The following is a 24,588-nucleotide window of genomic DNA, read 5'->3' as shown; positions in this document are numbered from 1 at the left end:
TCATGTCTCTGTTTGTGATGCCTGTGGGAGTAGAGAAGCAGCTGACGCGCTTGCTGGCAGGCTTTCTTTGGTCTGGGTGTAAACTCATAGGTAAGCGTTACTTGATTGGTTGGCGTTCGGTGGTTCTACCTCGGCGTATGGGTGGTTTAGGCATCCCGGTGCCCAGACTGCGAAGCATTGTTCTTGTCGCCAAGCAATGTTGGTTGGCCCACCAACCGGATAACCCTTGTGCTAGTTTTCTTCTTGCTAAATATGGGGATCCAACTCTTATTCCGGTTCGTCTGGGAACCCAAGGTTTGGCGCTCTCGCACTTGCGTAAATCGTGGTTGAGGGCTTTAGCCTGCTTTAGAGACCATTTTGAGGTCTCCGGAAATTTTGGTCAGTGGCTGCAGTGGGCGTTGGCACCAAGCGGAGAGTTTCTCACCAAAAAAGTCTATAGATCGTTGCTACCGCCAGGGGCTGATTGGTTGCCCGAGGATGTGCTTTGGGCGAAGGGTCCTTCCCCCCGTTCGCGAGTCCTGGCTTGGTTAATTTTGCACGATAGGATCCAGACCCACTGTAATCTAAAGAAGTGGGGCATTCAACTCCCGAGTTGGTGCGTGCTTTGTCAAGCTGCAGAAGAATCTACGTTTCACTTGTTCTGGTCTTGCCCAATATTTATGGAAATCTTTAGTAGGACCTGGAGACATCCGGAAGTATTTGTTAAGGAGGAGTCCTTTGCGCTAGATCTGATCTTGGGGCCGGTTTGTATTAGGCGCAGCAAGAGGTGGAGGTTCATCTGGCGGACGTGGTTGCTTACCTCTTGGTGGTTTGTTTGGATGGCGCGTAACGATGCTCATTTTCGTCATATTCGAGTTAACATTCAAAAGCTGGTGCATAAAATTTTGGTAGATGTTTATGCGATCTTGCGTATGCATCTTAGTGATCTTCCACTCCCTCCTGTTGATGCTACCTATCCTTTGTCTCAATCTGGGCACGCGGCTATGGCGTGAGCCCATTTTATCTGTCTAATGTTCTTTTATCTTGTGCTCTCTTTATTTGTTTTGACTTTTGTTCTTGTTCGGTTCATGGGTTCAACATTTTGTTGATCTTCATGAGTGGTAATGTTGAATTACTTTCGTCTCTCTCTCTCTCTCTCTCTCTCTGTATATATATATGAGAAATGAGAACCTACTAAATGGGCACAGATTTTCTATGTTTTTTTTCAAAATTGTGACCGTAAGGATGTTATCTATATGCTTATTTTTATAGGAATCAATTTTGGGAGCAATTGATTCCAATGCATGGATAGATTTTTATAAGGTTCAAAATCAACAGGCTTACCACTTTTAAAAAATTTTGAGGGTTAAAATATCAATTTTTTTCATCCAAAATGCTTGATACAAGTCTCAATTTATAGTAAATCAATCACGTTGAACACATGTATGAGGTTGAAATTGGGTAAAAAACACCGAAAATCCAATAGCATGTTGCATTTAGCACCGTGATCATTTAGCATGATTTCATTTCCCATATATATATATATATATATATATATATATATATATATATATATATATATATATATATATATATATATATATATATATATATATATATAGGCTCGACCAAGCCAACGGGCCTAATCGGCAGGCCACCGGCGAAGTTTTTTGAATGGGCTGGCCCAACCTGTTAGACAGCACCTACTAGTACTTGGATGCATATCTAATAGTTTCAGTACTTGGAATACCATATCTTAAACCCTTCAACAAACCCATAGCTGTATTTGGATGCACCAGCTGATGCAGAAATTCAGGATAAGCTAGGATATTGCCCCATGCAGAAGAACATATATAATATCCCACCTTATCTTGCATGCCATAAGCGGGAGAATCCAAACATGCCCATAATGAACAAATCAGTTTAGTGGGTGTTGGATGCACCTAATGCAAAAAAAGTGGGATAAACTAGGATATTATGTCACTAAGCAGCACGTAATATATATCTCACCATATCATACTCATCAGAACAATTCCAAACACAATCATAAAGAATTTATTTCTTCCATACTGAAAACTGAAAAGGCAGAAATACAGGTATGGAAAGGCATAGGGGAACCTTGCAATTTCTGATATCTTTGTGTAAATATAAAAAAAAAATGATCCCTTACCAAAAAAAATTAGCACTCTAAGGAGGGCTCGGAGAAACAAATTATAAAAAAACTTCCTAACTTATTGGCGATTCACCAAAAGCCATCTAGAGTTTTGTCTAGTATAGGTACATTTGGTTCATATGAAATTCACTTCTTAATACACTTTAAAAAGTGAATATAATAAAAAGTAACTCAACATAAAAAAAATATATATAACACAACCCCAAAAACAACCGTCATAAAAAGTGAGTTAGCACGTAACCCAAAAGTAAGATTTAGAAAGTAAATCTCATTTATGTGATATTCACTTTCTCATCAAGTCTCGTGGCATTGAAAATGATTTTTTATTTTCACTTTTCAAAAACACAACAAGAACAGCTTCTGCTCTTATAATTTATATTGCAATGTCACATGTGGTCCTAAAATCAGCCTGTTTATCATTTTTTTAGTAAAAAAAGTGACTAAAATGCTTGTTTAACAAAAACCCTAGCGCATAAACAAAAGTTGTTTAAATTACACCATTGGATATTTGAAATGCATTCAGAAAAGTAGGCGGTTAAATATAATAACCCAAATGTCAGGTGGCTTTTGTTAAATAGCTGATAAGTGAGCAAAATTTTTGTAAATTACTCAAAAAAAATTTTGTTTAAGTGTTTCAAGTGAACTGATCTCCCACCCTGTATAGCAGGTTGCCTACTCTTGTCCTTGCAGTGTCGGATAAAGATTGATGTCAAACCTTCTCCAAAATTATAAAATACGACATGTTCCTTAACTCCTAAGTCAAAACATTATGTCCCCCATCAGTAGTTAATAATTAATCCATCAAAGCAATATCAGTACTAAGCACAAGTACTAGGCACAGATATTGAGCATAGTCTCTGCTCTCTCATCAACTTTTGGTGACCCTTTCGCAAAGCAAGTTCCTTCTTTTCCATTGTGATTTAAATTTCAATGCTTGGTCACAAGCAACAGCGTATTTTTGGAAAAGATTTAGCTTTACTTGAAGCAAAGCAAAGTTATAGGTATCAATCATGGTCCCTCTATCACAGATAGTGATACATTAAGAATTAATAACGCCCAAAAAATCAGGCAAGTGAAAAGATAGAGCCACCAGGAGCAGTTAGTGCACGTCACCTTGTGTTGGAACGTTGCAAGTTCAAATCGCAATGGTATATGGTTGTATAACTGATAGGGGTCTGCCTAACCCCAGCTTTTGTTAGATCATATTTCGGATCACACAGTTTCACAATCGTCATCATGATATAAAATACGATATAAATCAGGAAATACAACACTGTATACAGCATGATCAACAGACGATCGAAATAATAACAAGGAGCAGGCATGTCGGTTTCCGCAAACAACCAAAATCCAAACGACAGCATACAAGCAAACAGATGCAAAGAACATAAAGAAAACAACAGAAACATGTTTAGATTATGTAATAGGCTAAGGCGTATGAATGTACTCCCCTTAGAAAAGATTTGCCCCCACATACAGTGCAAAACAGGGTTCGGCGTCCTTCCCTCAGGATACAATAGTCACGACGATCAGAACGGTGCACTCCGATGGATCGTCCTTCGAAAACAGCCTCTACGAACCAATGTTGCAGACGAACCCCCTTCGGGATAACTCAGGAGAGAAAGAGAGAGCAACAAGGAGATGGAAAAACGCAGAGCTCTTCTTCAGAAATCCAGAGCGTCACAGATCCTTCGTAACCCCACCCTCACCACGCTTTTATAACCCATGAACGATTACAAAGCGTGGAAGGACCCATTACGAATTCTGAGGAGACGTGACCCCTTAACGGACTTCGAAGAGTCGAGATCCGTTAAAGGAATCCGAAGAGCCATAACGGGCCAAAGAAACTTTGGGTAAAAGGTACTTTTGTCTTGATTGGATATGGCCCTAAAGGGCCAATTACCCGAACCCGACACGACGCGGCACAACACAGCGGGCGCACGCGCGTGTGTGTGGTGGTCATCTCACCCTCTTGTTCTCAGGAACAAGTATATGAGTTTACATGTGGCTTATAAAACCCAGTTTCTCCTTGCAATATGGGACTATTCCACCTCATCAAGACCACCTTTTCCAAAACAGCCCAGTTTCTCCTTTGAATTCTCTCTCTCTTCCTTCTTACACCTAACATTCCCCCACAAATTCAAAGAATGAAACGGAAGGAAACCAAGATGCAAGATGAGACAATCTGCAACAGGACATATCATGCTTTCAACAATGATACCTTCCAGTTTGAACCACTACCTTAGTTGACTAACTTTACTCCCACAGGAACGAAGTGAACTGAAGTCTTGAACTTGAACCTTTGGTGTAGGAGTGTCCATTAGCAACAACATGATAAAGGTTTTGGTTGTAATCTTTAGGGGCGGCGCGTTAAAGGCCATGCACCCGAATCTTGTTTCATCAGTGACTTCAGGAATAACACAATTCCTTAAACTGCGGCCACACAGTCACACTCACATAGGTGGGCTTCTCCAAAGATACACTGCTAACATCTTGCCTAGAAGGCTTTGAACCCATTCAGAGTTTTAACTCTTTCTTAACTTCCAACTACAACACCTTTCCAGAGTAAACAGGGGAACAAACATAGATACATAGTATCACATTAATAAAGTGCTATCCAGTTCACCCTACAGCTTGTTATTACCACATTGAACCTACTTTGTGGGATCTCCACTCAGATAAGTTGGGTTGCTACGGCAGATGAACTAATGATGAGTTTCAGTCTCATCCTCTCTCTGGATTTCAGGACTAAAGACTTATCTAGTCCTTTCGTTAATGGATCAGTTGTGTTCTCTTTGGAACCAACATAGTCCACAGCAACCACTAACTGAGACATCAGTTCCCTAACAGATTTTATTCTGACTTGGATGTGTCTCCTCTGCTTTTTGTTATATTTTGTGTTTTTAATCTTTGCAATAGTGGTCATATTGTCACAATGCACAGATATCGTAGAAATTGGCTTGCACATTAAAGGAAGTTCCTCAAGAAGTCCTTTTAACCATTCAACTTTCAATCCTTTGACATCTAAAGCACAGAATTCGGCCTCAAAAGTAGACTGAGACAAGATGGTTTGCTTCACTGATCTCCAGGCGACTGTGCCGCCACCCAAGGTAAATACATACCCTGTCACGCCATAACTATCAGAGTTCATGGCTATCCAGCTCGCATCACTATATCCTTCAAGGACTGCAGGGAATCTCTTGTAATGCAAACTCAAGAAAATAGTTCCTTTCAGGTATCTAAGTACCATGTTCAATGCCTTCCAATGAGTGCGATTTGGACAACTTGTGTATCTACTTAATTTTGTCACGGAGAACGAAATATCCGATCTCGTGCAATTTGCAAGATACATCAAACTTCCAATAATCTGGGAATACCTCAATTAAGACACAGGAACACCAGTCGTATTCTTATGAAGAGGGATAGAAGGGTCATATGGAGTTGCTACAGATCTCCCTTGGTTATAGCCAAATTTTACAAGAACTTTCTCAACAAAGTGAGATTGAGAAATGGTTGTTCCCTCAGCCAAACGAGTCAGCTTTAAGCCTAAGATCACATTTGCAACACCCATATCCTTCATATCAAAGTTACTACTAAAAAATGACTTTGTCTCATTCACAATTCCCATATTGGAACCAAACAATAGAATGTCATCTACATACAGGCATGAAATAATACAACAATTACTTTTAACTTTGCAATAAACACACTTATCAGATTCATTGACAATAAAGTCAAATGATAAAATAATATTATCAAACTTCTCATGTCATTGTTTAGGGGCTTGTTTTAGTCCATATAATGATTTAACAAGTCTACAAACTTTATCTTCATTACCAGAAGCCACATAACCTCAAGTTGATCCATATAGATTACTTCTTCAAGATCGTCATGCAAGAAAGTGGTCTTAACGTCCATTTGATGGACCGAGAGATCATAAATGGAAGCCAGTGCAATAAGCACTCTAATAGTGGTCATCCGGGTAACCGGAGAATAGGTATCAAAATAATCTATTCCCTCCTTTTGTTTGAACTCCTTGGCAATCAGTCTCGCCTTGTACTTGTCAATGGATCCATCTGATTTCAACTTCTTCTTAAAGATCCATTTGCACCCAATTATGGAACTACCACGAGAGAGGTCAACCAGTTCTCAAGTAACATTAGAGACAATGGAGTCTATTTCACTCTTTATGGCTTCTTTCCAATGCATTGCTTCAGGTGAATCCATTGCATCTTGGAAAGTGGGAGGATCATCCTCGATAAGGTAAGTGATAAAATCATTTCCCAAATCCTTGATAATCTGTGGTCTCTTGCTCCTTCTAGGTTCAACCACTTCCTTAGACTCACTGGGTCTAGGATGGGAACAAGATGGTTCTACCCCCACATATGTCATCCTTTCCACATGTTCAGGAATGAAACCAGAAGTTGAAGGTATATCTAAAGAAGACAGATTCTGAGGTACACCAACTTTCATGAAAAATACATCCTCAAAGAATGTAGCTTCTCGAAGCCCAACAATAGAGTTAACATCTATGTCAGATATCTCAAACTTAATTACTAAAAACTTGTAGGCATAGTTGTTCTCTACATACCCCAAGAAGACAGCATCTATTGTTTTAGGACTCAGCTTCTTCCTATTGTGTTCTGGGACAAGTACCTTAGCAAGACACCCCCACACTTTAAGGTATTTCAAGCTAGATTTCTTATTTCTCCAGAGTTCAAAAGGGCTACTATCCTTATGCTTCTGAGGTACTCTATTCAGAATATGGCAAGTCGTATTCAGAGCATCCACCCACATATAGGTAGGTAATCTAGAACTCTCAAGTAGAGTATTTATCATGTCGGTTAGGGTTCTATTCTTTCTTTCTGCAATCTCATTGGATTGAAAAGAATATGAAGCAGTAAACTCATGAACTATGCCAACAGACTTGCAATATTCATCGAGTTTATTAGAGGTATATTCTCCCCCTCTATCAGACCTTAATCTTTTAAGTTTTCTACCAGTTTGTGTTTTTGCTTCATTCTTAAAATTAAGAAACTTATCAAAAGCTTCATCTTTTGATTTTAGCAGATACATATAACAGTATTTAGTGCCATCATCTATAAAAGTGATAAAATATTTTTTATGATTTCTGGTTAACACTCCATTAAACTCACAGATATCTGTATGCACCATATCCAATATTTTAGAATCTCTAACAATCGTATGGAATGGTTTCCTACATTGTTTTGTTTGCACACAAATTTCACATTTTTTAGTTTTATCAATGGAATGCTCAGGAATCATTTTCAAGTTCATCATGCGTTTCACAGAATTGAAATTCACATGACATAATCTATTATGCCACAAATCAGATGATTCAATGTTATATGCAACATTAGACAATGAATCAAAAGAACCATCATTTTCTAATTTATCACTGCAAACATGTTCAACACGAAGTTTAAACAAACCATCATCCAAATACATGTTGCCAATAAATGTTCCAGAATGTAAAATAACAACTTTATTACATTTAAAGTTAAATTAATAACCCTTTCTAGCAAGACATGAACCACTTAGAATGTCCCTTCTAACTACAGGCACATGGTGCACTCTATGTAAAGATAGAACTCGTCCTGAAGGAAACTTCAGATCCACGCGTCCAAACCCTAACACCTTTGCAGTCGTTGAATTGCCCATAGTCACGGATCTGCCTGCAGCTGCCTGGTATGAGACAAAGACAGACTTATCAGCACAAACGTGCACATTAGCCCCTGTGTCAACCAGCCGCTCAGTTGGTTCATAAACGTGATAGATTTGCGAGTTAACAGAAACATACTCAGTACTGGTCCCAACGACCTCAGTCACTATATTGACTTGAGGCGTTCCGTCTGTGGTCCCATGAGCTTTGTCTTCTTGGAAGTACATTCATTAGCCCAATGCCCAACCTGCCCACAGTTCCAGCACGGTTTGTTCTTTGCCTTTTTCTGGATTTAGGCCTTAGGTTTAAACTGGTTTTTCATTGCAGATTTCAGTTTTTGTCCTTTGCTCTTAAAAGATCTGGTCATCATGTTCACCTTAGGCGGTTCAGTCGGCATCACGATATGTTTCTGGCTCATATGCTTCTCTTCAATGGCAATAGCTACCATAAGATCATCCAAGGAAATTTTCCCTCTACGGTGCTTGAGAGACATACCAAAGTTTACCCAAGACTTAGGAAATTTCTCCACGATGGTCATAACTTGAAACTTCTCAAAAAGTTTCATTTCAGCCTCAGCCAAACTATGGAGCAACAGCGGAAACTCGTGTGCTTGCTCAGTGATCGACTTGCCCTCTACAATCTGATATTTTAGAAACTTGGCAACAGAGTACTTTTCATGACCTTGGTCTTCGGTACTGTACTTCTTGTCAAGTTGATCTCATAGACCCTTAGCAGTGGTAGACGAGAAACAATACACATCGAACAACGTATTGGACAGAGCCAACAGTATGCATCCACGACATATACTGTCCTTTTCTTTCCATTCTATTGCCGCAGTGACTGCAGCAGGGCCAGGGTTAGTATCAGAAACTGAAAGGCAGTCGATTTCAAGAACATTCAGCAGCCCTATTGTACTGAACCAGATCTTCATGCGTTGCTGCCAACGCTTGAAATTCTGACCGGCAAACTATTATGGCATACCGGACATGTCCACTTTTGGTACAAAAGCGGAAGAGGTCGACATGCTTAGAATCTTCTCTAAGATTGTTGGATCAAATTTCGAATCACACAGTTTCACAATTGTCATTATGATATAAAACGCGATATAAATCAGGAAATACAACTGTGTATACAACATGATCAACAGACGATCGAAACAATAACAGGGAGCAAGCATGTCTGTTTCCGCAAACAACCAAAATCTAGACGACAGCATACAAACAAACAGATGCAAAGAACATAAAGAAAACAACAGAAACATGTTTAGATTATGTAATAGGCTAAGGCGTACGAATGTACTACCCTTAGAGAAGATTTGCCCCCACATACCATGCAAAACAGGGTTCGGCGTCCTTCCCCCAGGATACAATAGTCACGACGATCAGAACGGTGCACTCCGACGGATCGTCCTTCGAAAACAGCCTCTACGAACCAATGTTGCAGACGAACCTCCTTCGGGATAACTCAGGAGAGAAAGAGAGAGCAACAGGGAGATGGAAAATCGTAGAGCTCTTCTTCAGAAATCTAGAGTGTCACATATCCTTCGTAACCCCACCCTCACCACACTTTTATAACCCACGAACGGTTACAAAGTGTGGAAGGACCCGTTACGAATTTTGAGGAGACGTGACCCCTTAACGGACTTCGAAGAGTCGAGATCCGTTAAAGGAATCTGAAGAGCCATAACGGGCACGGACTACGAGGAGTTGTGTCCCATTACCATTTTCCATAACCCATTACAGAATCCAAATATCCAAAGAAACTTTGGGTAAAAAGTACTTTTGTCTTAATTGGATATGGCCCTAAAGGGCCAATTACCCGAACCCGAACCTGGCCCGGCTCGGCACGACACGGCGAGTGCATGCACGCGCGTGTTTATGGTGGTCATCTCACCCTCTTGTTCTCAGGAACAAGTATATGAGTTTACATGTAGCTTATAAAGCCCACAACAAACTCAAGCACAAGCAATATGGGACTATTCCACCTCATAAAGACCACCTTTTCCAAAACAGCCCAGTTTTTCCTTTGAATTCTCTCTCTCTTCCTTCTTACACCTAACAACTTTCTCTATCGAAAAAATCATATGCGAAAGGCCTAAAGGTCTAACTTTACATGCAGCAAATATCATGAGCCCCATTAGGTCTCCACTCATCTGGTAGGGAAACTAGTGAATAAGTTGAAGAGAGGTCATGAGTTCGAAACCTCCTTTGCCGCAAAGCATAAGCTGGTGTACAATTTGGCATAGGGTTTTACATTGTAGTGAGTGAAGTAGTTTTACTCAGTTCTTACTCAAAAAAAAAAAACAAGAATCATAAGACCTTTTTGTGCATTTTTTTCTTTTTTTTATTAGAGGACCCTAAGACATTTGAACCCAGTATCCCTTAGTTTTTTTTCGACAGAGAAAGCTGGGGTTAATTACGCAGACCCCTACCTGTTATACAACTATACCATTGGTTTCGAACTTGCGACCTCCCAACACAAGATGATGTGCACTAACTGCTCCCTGGTTATGATAGTCTGACCTAACCACCCAGCTATCAAATTTGAAACTATACCTAATCTCAACCCAACAAAAGTGCCTAGACCTGGCCTGAACTTGTTTCCCCCCATAGAACAATGGTTTTGAGTCGGGTCTAAAATCTGGTCCCATGAAGAAAGCGGATAGGTTATTGGATATGTAATTTAAAGGCTTCAACTGGTTTGTGCCGAACCTACTTTTATACGTATATCATATGGACTTAGCTAAAAAGATATAAGACACATCAATCTTGTGTAACTTTCCATTAAATAACAAGACGTGAGAATAAAATTAGAGTATCCTTGTGGAGAGCTTTGAAAACAATCCTGATTGGTTCTTCAAGTACGTATCCAAATGAACCAGCTCTTGAACCAATTTATATCCAACCCGATTTGTTCAATTCAAACCTGTACTGCCAGCAGCCAGAATTGCCATACATTCAGAGGAATAAAGATGGAAATAAACTATAACCGAACTGATTAAAACCCGGTATATATATATATAACTAAAGGAGGTCGGGGTAGGCCTAAGAAGACCTGGATGGAGATGATAAGAAAGGATATGAATGCTTTAAACCTCACCGAGGACATGACATTGGATAGAAATGATTGGAGGAGAAGGATTCATGTGGAGGACCCACAATGATTTTCTTTTTGGTTCATATCACCGACCCCAATTGTTTGGGATGAAGGCGTTGTTGTTGTTGTATATATAACTTCATAATTTTTATGAAATTTCCTCCCTTGAAGAATATTTAAATTTTCTTAATTTATGACATCAGCTAGTCAAAGCCTTCTCAAAATCTTTACCAAGTACTAATGACCCTAAATGAATTTCTTGTTAATGAGCTTTTAACCTAGGGATGGCAGGGAAAGCGGGGGATCCATCCCAACCAGCCCCGTTTGAGGTGGGGATGGAGGACATGAAACGGAGAATGGAATGGAGATGGAGGCCGGAACAAACTTGCACTTTCCCCTTCCTCGCCTCGCCCCGTCTTTGATTTCCGTTAGAAATTATTAAAATACTCTTAATTATTTAATAAAATTACATATAACTCCTATATATATATTCTTAATACTAATTTTTTAACCCAAAAGACTAAAACAACCCTTTCAGCTTCTTCAATTCTCCTTCCTTTCCTTCTTCCAGTTGTTGCAGTTGACCCATTTGGCCTCTTCTCAAGACTTCCCATTATGACAACTCTACCCTCTCGGCTGCTCAGCCTCTCCTTATCTTCGGTTATTATGGACCCCAACATATTCATACTGGACCTGAAACTAATTCCAACACAAACACAGTTGGGGATTCAAACCAAATACCTCAAAACCAAACCCAATGCAACACATTATAGGGATGACCCGTTGTTTAGCTGACCTGTCCAACCAAATGGTAAGCCAAACATGATGATCCATGTGGGCCTGAATTAGTTTCCATTTCAAGTTTGGGGCCAATGTTGAGACCCAATTCAAAAATTGAATGACAAAAACCTAACCCCAACCCACTCAATTAAACCTCTGAATTCACATCCAACCCCATTTGCCCGTGTCCAGCTTCGGAATGCCTGATGGCCTCGAGTAACTCATACGTGGACAAAGAAACCAATCGACTTGTCTATTTTGAGGCATTCAATCACCCAACTTTTTCTTTTGTGCTTTTTGTAAGCAAGTTGAAGGATAACCCTCGTGTGATTCAAACCCAACACCCAGTGGCGTAGGGGGGGGAGGACAAACAGGGGTGTAGGAAAAAAAACTGGTTTGATAGTCGGGGGTTCGGGGGCAGAGTCCCCGAAAAAAAATTGAGATAAAATAAAAAATGGCTACAATTATTAATAAAAATCTATTTCATATGGACAAATCAAACTATTTGCTGCAGTCAGAGCTGGGCTGGGCTGGGTTAGGACTGGGCTTTAAAATATATATATATATTCCCCCCCACCCCACCCCACCCCCAAGCTCCACCCATGGCAACACCGTGGGGTTACGATAGTGCGACATAACCATCCACCTATTTCATTTGACTCCTAGAAGTCTATGGCACAGGACACGCGATTTCGGGGGTGACACGACCCAACATGCCAACAATGACACCAACACCTATGGCATTATTTTAATATTTTTATAAAACTTTAATACTTTTTTATAATTTCAACAAAAAATGCATTTTTTGTTATTAAAAATTGGAAGAGATCGTGTCCCCATGTCCTATTTTTTCTTAAAGCATTTCGAACTTGTGAGTCAAGCTTGTGTCAAGTGTCATGTATGTGAATCTTGGTGACATAGCTTGAAGGACTCCTTACCACCACCACCACCACCACCCAGTGGGAGAGGCAGAGGTGATCTACCTTTGACAAAATCCTTATCGACTCTTTGATATTTATAGCGAGAAACCACCCCCAAGATCAGAGACCTAGCCGCGCTGGCTCTGCCTGCCATACTTACAGTCGCTGTCCTGACAGCGCAAAATTTAGTGGGCTTACCCCTTGCCTCCACTCATATAACAAAAATGTGTTGAACATAAAATGAAAGAAAAAAGGGGATGTGAACATTAGCTCAGAGCTACAAATTAAGACCCAGGTGGTAACCAAATTGCCTTCTTCCCTATACTAATACCTCCACTGCAATTGCAATCGCGATTAAGGATGCAACCAACTGCGTATCTTCTTGCTTAACAGCTTATTAACCATTTATTTTTCTTCTTTCTAATTAATTAGCACTGTTGCTACCATTTTAGTTTTTGTTTATCCTTCCACTTGCAAGCAAACAAGTGAAAACCAATAAATGCTGTATAAACACTTATCCAAAAACCCAAGCAATTATTCTCAAGTGCTTAAGAGGTTCTATATCCCACAGTGGAACTCTTAAAAAGCAAGGCAAAAACCCCAAACATTGATAAGATACTAAGAGCATTCAATAGCACTCCTTTTCAAGCAGGACAGAACGTCACCAGCAAAGAAAAACCAACCAATCTCACCTAATTTGACAATCATACAGCTTTTGCAAGAGGATAATCCTACGCTGTGTCATAGAACTTTGGCATGCATAGTAGATCATGGCAAAAAGGCTGAAGGTTAAAACTAAGAAACTACAAATTGAACCTCATGATTGTGTAATACCTATTAGTACACTATCAATGCACACTTTTGTGCATGCATGCAATATTGATGCAGTGAACAGGAGGATCACTCTTGAGCCCCGCAAAATAGATACCCTAGCAAAAAAAACTAATTACCTACTAAAGCAATAATTAATGAAAAATAAATGAAATTGCAAGAAAAATAATCAGAAATCATCAATAAATCATTCAATGAATATATATAACAAACACAAAGAAAACCCTAGAAACCCTAATCTTAATAAAGATCTTAGATAGATCCAAAATTTTATTAAGATCTAAATCCAAAAATTAATATCTTACTAGAATAATTAAATAAATACACAAATAATTAAGATGGATCCAAATGGACCCGATGTTTGTCGCTCCAGATAAATGTAGTAGATGAATCGTGAGTCCCCTCTCAAACAATTTGTCAACCACAGTTTTCTCTGAAAATCGTTAGATCGCCAAGTCACTGATTAAACGGGCATTTTACATGGAGATACGTAGCCTTGGGTGGAGAGAGAGCGAGAGATATTAACAAATTGACTATTTTATACTATAATAAAAATTCAAAGTTATTTATAGTTTATTAATAAGTTATACTTTTTTTTAAAAATAACATTGAAAATGTTTCATGTATAACCAATTTTTTATAAAGTAACATTGATTTAACAAATTCAACAATGCGAATTTAAAATTATTTACAAATTTATTGTTTATTAAAATAAAAGATTAAATAAATGAATAGTTAGATAAGCTTTTACTTATTTATATGTTTTAAACTTAACTGCATACAGTTCTTTTGGATAATTCAAAGTTTTTTGGATAATAGCTGCATATAGTTATTAACATCTAGGCATGATTTTGTTGATTAATCACAATGTAAGATTATGCCCATTAATTGCAATTTAGAGAAGAGTTTGCATGCCAAGGTTGATCGATTTCTATCCCGATTAATCACGATTTGCCAAAGAGTCTAATCCCCGATGAATTGATGAGGATGAGTTTGGATACTATGGATACCATCTTTGAAGCTTCAATTTTCAGCAGAATTGACAAATTTCAGCAGACATACATGATGCATCATATTGGCATACCTCATTAAGATCTCTGCCGTCTTGCAATCGTGTGCCGAAATCAGACAGACTCACCTACACTCATAAAAAGGCACACTTAGTTCTTTGTTTTTTGTTTTTAAGGCAAGCTGAGATTAGGCAGACCCCAACCTGTTATTATTCAACTATACCATTGGGTTTTGAACCTGCAAATGTCCCACAAGGAGACGTGCCCCACTCATTGGTAAAAGGCATACTTAGTTGGTCCAGTAAAAAGATTCAAATATTCTGCCATATAGAAATAGCAGTTGGACGTATCAATCGTGACCCAATTAGGGATGGCAGTGGACCCGGGGAAACAGGGCCCCACTCCGCCTCACCCCATTTGGACCAAAGATAAAAGACATGAAACAAGGATGAAGGCGGAGATAGAGGTTAAAATCAAAACCCATGTGGGGATTGAGGCAGGAATGAAATTATGCTTTCCCCCACCCAGATCCCATTAGTAAACCTTCTTTTCCTTCAGGGTCCCACCCCACTTCGCCTGGTTTGGACTGAGGATGGAGGCAAGAATGGAGGTTAAAATCAAAATCAGTGTCAGGATGGAGGCAGAGATGGAGGGCAGAAATTTGAGACGGGGCAGGGGTAAAGACCTTGTCCCCATCCCCACCCCAGTCCACTGACATCCCTACACCCAATTCACCCAGCAAAATTTTCTGCAAGTTACAAACTAGCCTGTGATGGACAGACCTGATTGAATTTACAAAGCATGTCAGCAAACTGAACAAGTGTGGCAAGTCAGAGCGTGGCGCCCAAAATCCATCCAAAACCTACATCAAATCACAGCAAGGTTTCTTGGCCTGATAACCTATACGCAAACTGCCAAATCAACTCATTCTACCTATGACCATCCAACCACAACTGGCACACTGTTGGCACAGGCTACGTGAATCTGAAGCCATTTGACTTCAAATTCCCTTAATCAATGTCTCTAGACCAACAAATAGGGCAAGTCAGTGAATCATATTCTATATGATGCTGATGCCAATCAATCATAACCCTGTTTTTTGAGTTAATGAACCAAACAAGGCCATGAGAGACTGATAGAACAGCCAAACAAGAGTGATAATCCAGACTTTCTCAACTGAAAACACTGAGCGGTTGCAATAAGAAGCGGATTATAATGCATTAAATATCATTTTTTAGCCTAATTTCATTTACACGGGAAAAGCCAAAAAGATTTCTTGTTGAAGCAACATGCTGCTGCTTTTAAAATCTTAGCATTGGAATCAGTGGCCGATGACTTGATATTGACCGTAGCATGACCCCAAGAAGCAACAAATCCTTAGCCTATAGGAGATGAAATCTAGCAATGGTGACTGGTCGACTGTCACTCTCCATCTGAACTCACTATCTCTAATTCAATCAAGTCAGAATCATCGATGCTCTTCTTCCTTTTTGCTTCAGGCTGTTGGTTTTTTATGACCATGCTTGCGGCCATGCTCATGGCTGAAGATAACCTGTCTTTAACAAATTACCACTTAGGAGACCCAATTAAAAAACAAAAAGAGAGAACATACATCTTTTTGGAGCAATTACCTCTTTTTGGGGTTCCGCTTGAGCTGGGTCATCTGCTTTAGTCCTCCACATGCATCCATCCGATCATTTTTAGCTGGAATAGCATATTCGGAGATTAAAGTGGGTCTTAGAACACGATTCCTCATAGTTCATAAAATGGACAAAACAGTGCAAAATAAAGTCATACCAGCTACTTCTGCTAGAAATCTTATTCCTTGTGAGTGTTGTTTTGTCGTTACCTTGTCTGCGTTGCTGTACCCCAGTAAAACAAGATTTTATAACCAAGATTTAGATTGTTACTGTACAAACATGTAGGTGATGATGAGACGCTAAACATGTGGCTTTCCCTATGTATGGGCATATCTGAATCAACTCTAGGGATTTAGTAACCCACCTGAGAGCTTTTTTCAGCCCCTCTACACTCAGCACTTTCACAGGCTGTGCACGATTTTGCAGAGTTGTTCTCTCCTTCAGGGGCGCTACCATGTATATTCCTTCTGATTGGAGATGTTGACTAAAAGCTCTCGCAATATTTCTGTATGATTACAAGCACAGTAGTCACCAACTAATAACAGAAAATATAAAACATTTCCATTATTGTGAAAATCGACATGCAGAAAATTAGTGTTGGGTACATAAGAGCACAGGAAATGTTACTTGGTCCTGTAAACTCTGTCAAAAAGAGTTGGCTAGTCACTTACCCACCCTTGAGCTCTGCCCGCACTGTTGAGTATTTGTTAGATGCTTGCTGCCAAGCAAATAGTAATAAGCCTCAATGATGGACTTGGGACACATGAATTATGATAAAATTTGAATTTATCACAACATTGAATAGAGATGCTTACTGAAGCATGGTATTTGCAGTAGATTCCTCGGCGCCTGTAATTGGTGGAAAACAACAATATTAGACCAAATACTACAAGTGACACATGAAGGCAGCCATGCAATGTCCGATCCTTAGACTGTGCATGTCAACTTTGTACATTTGAAGCCTGTGTAATTAGTTTCAGTGACATCTATCATAGCCAGGCATTTTAGCTGATCATCTTGCTTTAGTTTGTACATACCATCTCCTTCCTAGACATCCTGAAATAGACAGATATCTCGCACTATATCCATGTGTAAGAGAAAAAAACACAGCTAACAAACCCCAAGTGTGTTAGATAAATACAAACTTGTCATGGCATAGAGTGTTCAACATAATGAACTTAGGAGAATCAAACCAACAGTCTCAGATCAATTCATGATTATATACGCTTCCTATGAAACTAAAATTGCAATGTATCATTTATAGATAGTTTAAGATAATGGTTTCAATTTCAGTTTTCTGATGTTGTTCATATGAGGTAAAGGACTAGAAGTCTAAAACTAAAACAAGATGAGCAGTGCGCCATTTGGCCACTTCATAGTGCTAGAAAACCTACTTCAGTATGCCTACGAGTAGTATTTAAATTGAAAAGAAGCATGACCATCAAGATAGGTTGAGTTTATGGTGGCAGCTCAGCTTAATTCATTCATGATGTTCAATCCTCATGCAGATACTAGATAGCACTTGACGTCTAGTTAGAGTGGTGTAATTGTGTGAGTATACCCTATCTGATAGAGCAGTACAACCTTTTAAGAACGCATCCTGCTCTTTACAATGTTTACATATTTACAAAGATGCATGATCTTTGATTAGACATGGCAGGCTTCAGCTTTCCTATCAAGATAAGTGTTCTAGTAGTTAGAATTGGAGACGCAAGGTGCAGTTAATTAGCTTTCCCTGAAGTGGATGTGTGTGTGTGTGTGTGCAATTCTTAGGGACAAAACAAGAAAGTAAATAGAAGAACATGACAAAAAAGGTATTTAGCAGCTGATATTTTGGCAACATGGGAAGCTGATGAAGGTGGCTCAAACAATTTTGACGATCATTGCAGTAATGGATTGCACTGGAGAATATTAGTTTTTTCAATTTATTACAGAGAGAAACCACCCATAGGATCAAAGACCTAGTGGTACTGGCTCTGGCTGCCATACTGTCACAGTCCTGGTAGTGTAAAACTCTGTGGGCTTACCCCTCAACTCCCAGAGAGACAGCTCGTGTGCGTGTGCTTGTGCGTGGGTGGGTGGGGTGGGGTGGGTGCGGAGGGCACTCATGGGATTTGAACCTAAACCACCAGCTTAGGCCCCATCCCACTACCCCAAACCCCTTGGGGCTATACTATAGAAAATTTCTGTGCAAAGGAAAACAGTTCACTACAAAGAAAATCAGAAACTGGAAACAGATGATGTGATAAACAAACAATCTAGTGACCAATATCTCGATGTCTTGGATGCCAGACGCAGATGGTTCAAATGATGCAAACATCACCACATGAGCAGATCACATCAATAAAGGATCCTTATCTCCAAAATCAAAGATTCACAATCTAGAAGGGCGAAGTCCACAAACATTATACGACCAAGAAAAAGAAAACCATTAAAGGAGGAGTTCTGGCGGGCATAACGACTGTCACCTACTTGTTTATGACCATGGAACAAAGCGTTCCATCTTTCTTATCTCCCTTGCAAACCCCATAATCCATAGAAGTCCCCAACTTCACTATCTGACTAGCAGAGAACACGCTCAAAGAGAACTCCTTACCCTGAAAAACCAAGTAAAAATCATAATTCCAAGATACCACCTGAACTAACAAGAACATTCAGACGGTTTCTTTCTCACTGATTTCAGATTTTGGTTAATGGGAATACCTTGGGATCCTTCCTAATTCCGGCATTGAAGAGAGCAAAGACAGTTCCCAATGTTTCTTTCGAGTTTTTCGCATAAGCGTCGCCGAACAAGAAAACTGAAACACTTGTAGCATCCAAACACCCCAATTTCATGATACAATAGCTCTTCCCGCTAGAGCTCTGCCTCGGGGATCCCTTCTCTGTAAGAACACCAACCGTAGCCCACTGGCCCGAAATATCATCTCCTGCTAGGACATTGCTACAGAACCCACATTTCAAGATTAACATTACCAACAAAGAAAACAAGATACCCAAGATCAGAAACAGAACAGGAACGAATCTTTTCTCGCAATTACTTGATTATCGGTAATCGAATGAAGCGTATTTCAGAGAAGCGATTGTTCAGAACCATCACCGGCAGCGTCATGTTTCTGCAGAGGAGCAAGTAAACCAGCAACCATCGGATTCACACTGTCATATCGAGTCGTGAAAGATGAACCAAAACACGAAAAGGAAAAGGAGAACTCGACGAACCCGATCCTTAGGCCGGAAAACTTCTCGATATCGACATTAGCAGACTGCTTGGGGAGTTTCTTCGGTCCTGCGGATTTGGGCGCCTTCTCGGAGGTTTCCTGCAAGCAATCTTTGACGGCATGCTTGAACGCCGACATGTCGATCTTCCGGGGGTCTTTCCGTAACCCATCGTCGGACAAGTAACCTGGAATTCAAAAGAGAATCCATATTGGGTGAACATTTTCTCAATGATTTAGCACAAGAAACACCAATAATATTGAAATTTTGAAATCTCTATGAGTTTGAGGTGATTGGAATGAGACCTTGGTCATGGAGATGGAGGGCAGGAGGAGGAGAAGGTGGTGGCGTCTCCGAAACTCTGTCTTGTAGGGAGAGAAGAAGATCCAAATCTTCTTCATGGGTTGACATGATTCCTCTTGAGAACAGAAAAACAAATAACTTACAAGGGATTTTCTGGAGCTCTCTCTCTCTCTCTCTCTCTCTCTCTCTCTATTTGGGAAGAGGAAATGGCGGGGATTTTGAATATTGCGCTCAGATTTGGAGGGAAAGGGTTAGATGTAAGCTATGCAAAAAGATACGTGGACACGGAGACACGTGACGCGGATTTGATTCGAAAGTTTCGAAAAAAAAATCAGAAAAAGGACACGAGAATACAGAATCTTGTAATTGCTAAGAAATTATTTTACATTTTAATAGTAAAGACATTTTTATTGAAAATATTTAAAATTTATTAAAATAATGTATGCACGTGTCGTGTCTATGATGGGGTGTCCACTTTTCTCACATGAACACTCTCATAATGGAATGTCCTTGTGACATAGGAAGTAAAGAGTAAATATGAAGGTCGGCTCAGGGCCAAGCTCTGCTTGGGCTCGTCCAAGTCCAAGAGCATAAATAAGCCGAGCTAACCCAGTCTTGGTTATATAAACGAACTGAGCTTGATTACAAAAACAAGCTTGATAAGCCGATTAAGCTTGGTTAGGCTCGAAGGACTAGTATATACATAGACACTCAATATAAACAAAAATAATAATAATAATATGGCCTAGATAAGCCGATTTCTGAAAATGTTTATGTTAGCTTCAGTATTATTTGACATCAAAAGAGGATTTGTGTTAATTGATTTTTCTGTTCTATTATGAGATTCTGAAAATCTAATTTGATCAGCCTTGTCAGTAATATCATTAATCTCTGTTAAGTATGATTTGAATGTTTGGACAGCATGTGTTATGATTAGGAGTCAAAATGCTTCTTTATCAAAATTGTTAAATTGATTTGTAATAAATGAAAGATGCACTTAATCAGATTTGGGTGGCAGCGTAGTCTATCTAACCGGGAAAAAAAAAACGCTGTTATGAGTCACCCGCATCTACGTGAATACAACAACAACAACAACTACGCCTTCATCCCAAAACAAAATTGGGGTCGGCGATATGAACCAAAAAAGAAAATCATTCTAGGTCTTCCGCATCTACGTGAATGTGAAAGAAAAATAAATTATGCTTATATCTTGTAGACGTTTTTGTTGTTGATTTCAGGGGAAAAAATGGGTTTAGTACTATGTGAATGGGCTGCATTTTCTTAAACTGCATAAAGTATGGCTTCAAATGAAAAGGAAAAAAGTATATATATATATATGGTCACAAAACGTGATTTGGCTCAACATAACGGTTTTCATGAAATGGGGTTTTTATAAAAAAAAAAAAAAAAAAGTCACGTATGACAGAAAAATCATATTGGATTTTAGAATGTGTATTTTAATTGAGTGATACCATTCAATGCATTTTATAAGAAAAATAAAAATAATAAAATGATCTATGTGGTTTGTGAAATATATGGTGATTGTCAAGTTGAAATGTGGATTTTTGTGAAAAATAAATTTCAAGCTTTATAATTGGTGATTTTTAAATGTATGAGTTTATGAAAATAGATATGATTAAACTACTTAGGATATGTTTTTGGCTTAGAAAATAATCCCAGTTTTTATTGACTTTTTTGCATATGATTCAAGATTGAGAAAATATAGTCATTGTTTAGCATAAGTGAATTTTAAACATGTTTACATTAAGAAATTAAGGGTTATGCTAGCTTCTTGTGCATTTTTACCATAAACTAAATGATTTTTTTATAGGATATGTCATAAATATGATTTGGAGTATGTGAACCAAATATTCTGCCTTATGAAAAAGTACATGTGTCAAGTTAAGCAAAGTTAGTTATCCATGTGATTCATATGGCTTGACAACCAAGTGGGTGGGTGGCACATGATATGAATTATTATAATGATAAAAGCATGAGACACATGAATGTAAAGAAAGTGTGGTGTTAATGCTTTATTCTTAGACATTTTGGCAAAGTGTCGAAATTGACTCACAAGGCAGTGAGAAAGACCATATGTGCTCAGAACCTTTGAAAAGAAATTGTAACGTTTGTGTGCCAAAGTGATAGCCAATATGTGATAAGTTAAAAAAAAAAAATCATGCATACTTGTGCTCTATGAAGGTTATTGAAAGTCTGAAAGTAATGTTTAAGTACGTATGTCATGAGAGTTAACGAATTAAGAATGTAAATGTTAGTTCTCATGTTGCTTACAATAAGAGAGTAAGCGGTATGATTGACTCTGTGGGATATTGTAAAGCACGGAGGGTTACTTCTTCAGCTATGATTTTATGTTTTATCAATGTCTATTTGAAAATGATGTTTCATGCATGCCTACTTTTGTATATATGTACTTTGTCATTGTATTTCTATTGAAGTGTTGTTTTGACCCCCTACACAATTACAAGAACTAAATGAATTATCGGGTCGATAATGGGGCATTGTAGCAGAGTTTGTAAGTCATTCCATTTTCCTTTTCTGAAGATTGGATTTTGGAACTATTGTTATTTTATTATTTGGTTTTATGAACTTCTATGTGCTACAATGAAAGTTTATAAGGATGTGTTTCTTTTTTTTTAAATCCAGTACTAGCGTGAGCGACTTGTAACTCGCCCAAGGTCTTTTATCCAATAAGTTTTAAAATGTTTTCATTGATAAAAAAATCTTAAAATTTTGAATTAAAAATCTTAGGGTGTTACGTAGAGAGTGAAAATGATGAAGTGAGGATCGAGTGATGACTAAAAACAAAAGGGGATGGGCTTTAAATAAGGGAGGTTGTGTGGTAGGGTGTTGCGAAATGGCAACCCCTACCCATCCACGTGAATCCATCCCTCTCACAAGTGTTGAATTAATTCAACACTTGTGATTTCCTTCACAAAACCATGGGAGCAAAAATGGTGTGCTCCCATGGTGTTGGCTAATGGGTGTGGTAGGGAGAAAAAATGGCACTGGTGTCAATGCATTTTTCGCTAAAAGCTCCTCTTTTTTTCTTTAATGACATGCAAATGGGCCCTATGTGTGGGCGCCAAAATTGGAGCTGCCAGTGCATTTTTTTGCAGGTTTAAAGCGCAGTGGTAGGTTGAATAATAACCGGTGGGGGGTTCGACCTGCTTGTCTTTCAAAAAAAAAAAACTTATGGTAAAAATTATGTTTTAAACCTTTTTTTTAAATCAAATAACTCATCACGCATTAAGTAATTTTTCTGTTACTTTAATTTACTCCTTAAAATGATATTTTAATTATTATTTTTTTCTTTAAATAAGTGAATGTTACTTTTTTTGCAATTATAGTTGGCTTAAGGCTTTTAAAGAGAGCAGGGATCCAGAGAAACGAAATGTGCGATAGCCAATCACATGACACCATTTCATGTGGGGCCCTGCCTTCCGTAGGAAGTAGGCCCCAAGCAATGTTGTTACATGATTGGCTATGGCACTTAGCCATGTCCCTTAACGTCTCCTTCCATCTCAACCCCTTTTAAAGATGAAGGAGGCTGAAACTTCAACACTGTGAAGTGCAAGACTTAAGCTAAATGAGAAACTATCCTCGGTAAATAAAAGTACTTTTAGAGTTTAACACTGCAAATAGTAATTGAAGTCCATAGTCAATCTGATACTTCTTAGTCCATAATGCCACGTCCAAACCATAGCGGTAGTTTCTTCATGCAATACTAAAATAGATAATTCACTTTAGCAAAAAAAATAAATAACATTTTTTTTTATACAGAGAAAGCTAGGGTTAGGCAGATCCCTACCAGTTATACAAGTATACCATTGGATTCGAACTTTCAACGTCCCAACACAAGGTGCTCCTGCCAGACAACCGCCCATTGGTAAGAAAAAGTAACATGCATTTCAGAATGACGAACCAAAGGCAGAGTTTAAAGATCTGTCTATGGAAGTTGTGAAAGTAACCGGGGCCTACCACTAGTTCTTCAAGTACTTGGGTCACACTTTTCTAGTATAAGAGATGAAAAAGATTGGCGGGAAGAGTTGACACATTTGAAACAAGTTCAACATAAAGGAATTCATGAAAAATTAAAAACAAGTTATGACTCACTGAGTCGAGGGGAGAAGTCCATATTTTTAGACATAGCATATTTTTTTATTGGACAGGATAAACAATTTCCAGTTTTCTTGTGGGAGGATTATTGTTATTCCCCAAGCGTGTCACTCAAAGTTCTCGAACTGAAGTCACACATTAGTATTGATGATGATGATGATGATGATACTTTTAGAATGCATGACCAAATTCGAGATATGGGAAGGACTATAGTTCGGGAAGAAGGCGATTGGAAACCTGAAAAGTACAGCAGGCTATGGGATGCGGATGACATAGAAAGGGTGTTGGAGGAAGCAGAGGTATGAGCTAAACTGATTGCTGTTTTTATTTTCATAGTATTAGAGCTTTGGATATTGGCATAAGAATGATTATGGCATATTCTATATATCTTTATTTTTCATAATATTAAAAACTTTCCAGTTTTCCTGTGGGAGGATTACCGGTTTTACCCAAGCAGGTCACTAACACAAGATCGATTTCATAGGCACATGTTGAGTGAATATTGAGCTAATAAAGCAAACAACATTGTTTCATGGTCAAAAAGTTCAGAAACTTGGCCTAGATTGGCATTGGTAAATTCGCAGTCAAACAATGGAATCTAAATATTTTATTACTTCTATTCATCTTAGAGCACTTCTCTCTCTCTCTCTCTCTCTCTCTATATATATATATATATATATATATATATATATATATATATATATATATAAGATTCTAAAAATGGTGCAATATTTTTTAGACTTATTTCCAAAGCCTAAAAATCCCGTTAATATTGTGAGGCTTTCAAAATCTCTCATAATCTGAATATTTTTTGAAATTATGG

The 24,588-nt window shown here is 38.6% G+C and overlaps 2 protein-coding genes across 2 annotated transcripts in view; both read right to left on the bottom strand.

Annotated features, from left to right (window-relative positions):
- The window catches only part of LOC149832810 (rac-like GTP-binding protein 6), a 256,990-nt gene that overhangs the window by 23,255 nt on the left and 209,147 nt on the right, over positions 1 to 24,588 (bottom strand). The window lies entirely within an intron of this gene.
- Positions 15,895 to 19,736, bottom strand: MCM10 (minichromosome maintenance 10). Its single transcript, XM_090011809.1, has 11 exons — positions 19,651 to 19,736; positions 19,329 to 19,517; positions 19,151 to 19,225; positions 18,816 to 19,053; positions 18,585 to 18,709; positions 16,928 to 16,961; positions 16,784 to 16,830; positions 16,477 to 16,617; positions 16,270 to 16,334; positions 16,104 to 16,176; positions 15,895 to 16,024 (listed from the first exon to the last, which is right to left on the bottom strand). The coding sequence occupies exons 1-11, from the start codon at positions 19,734 to 19,736 to the stop codon at positions 15,895 to 15,897; spliced, it is 1,203 nt and encodes a 400-aa protein (XP_089867935.1).

Source organism: Nuphar pumila, chromosome 7 (assembly GCF_984573655.1).
Source record: "Nuphar pumila chromosome 7, dmNupPumi1.hap1.1, whole genome shotgun sequence".
NCBI lineage: Eukaryota > Viridiplantae > Streptophyta > Magnoliopsida > Nymphaeales > Nymphaeaceae > Nuphar > Nuphar pumila.
This window is presented reverse-complemented; position numbering and strand designations above follow the sequence as displayed.

Bases quoted from the DNA above. Each gene is read 5' to 3' on its own strand.
- MCM10 (XM_090011809.1), bottom strand. From the start codon at position 19,736: ATGTCAACCCATGAAGAAGATTTGGATCTTCTTCTCTCCCTACAAGAC. The intron at 16,831-16,927 runs GTAAGCATCTCT...TTTGCTTGGCAG, and splicing joins ACTGCAAATACCATGCTTCA to CAAGCATCTAACAAATACTC. The intron at 16,177-16,269 runs GTATGACTTTAT...ATGCTATTCCAG, and splicing joins ATTTCTAGCAGAAGTAGCTG to CTAAAAATGATCGGATGGAT.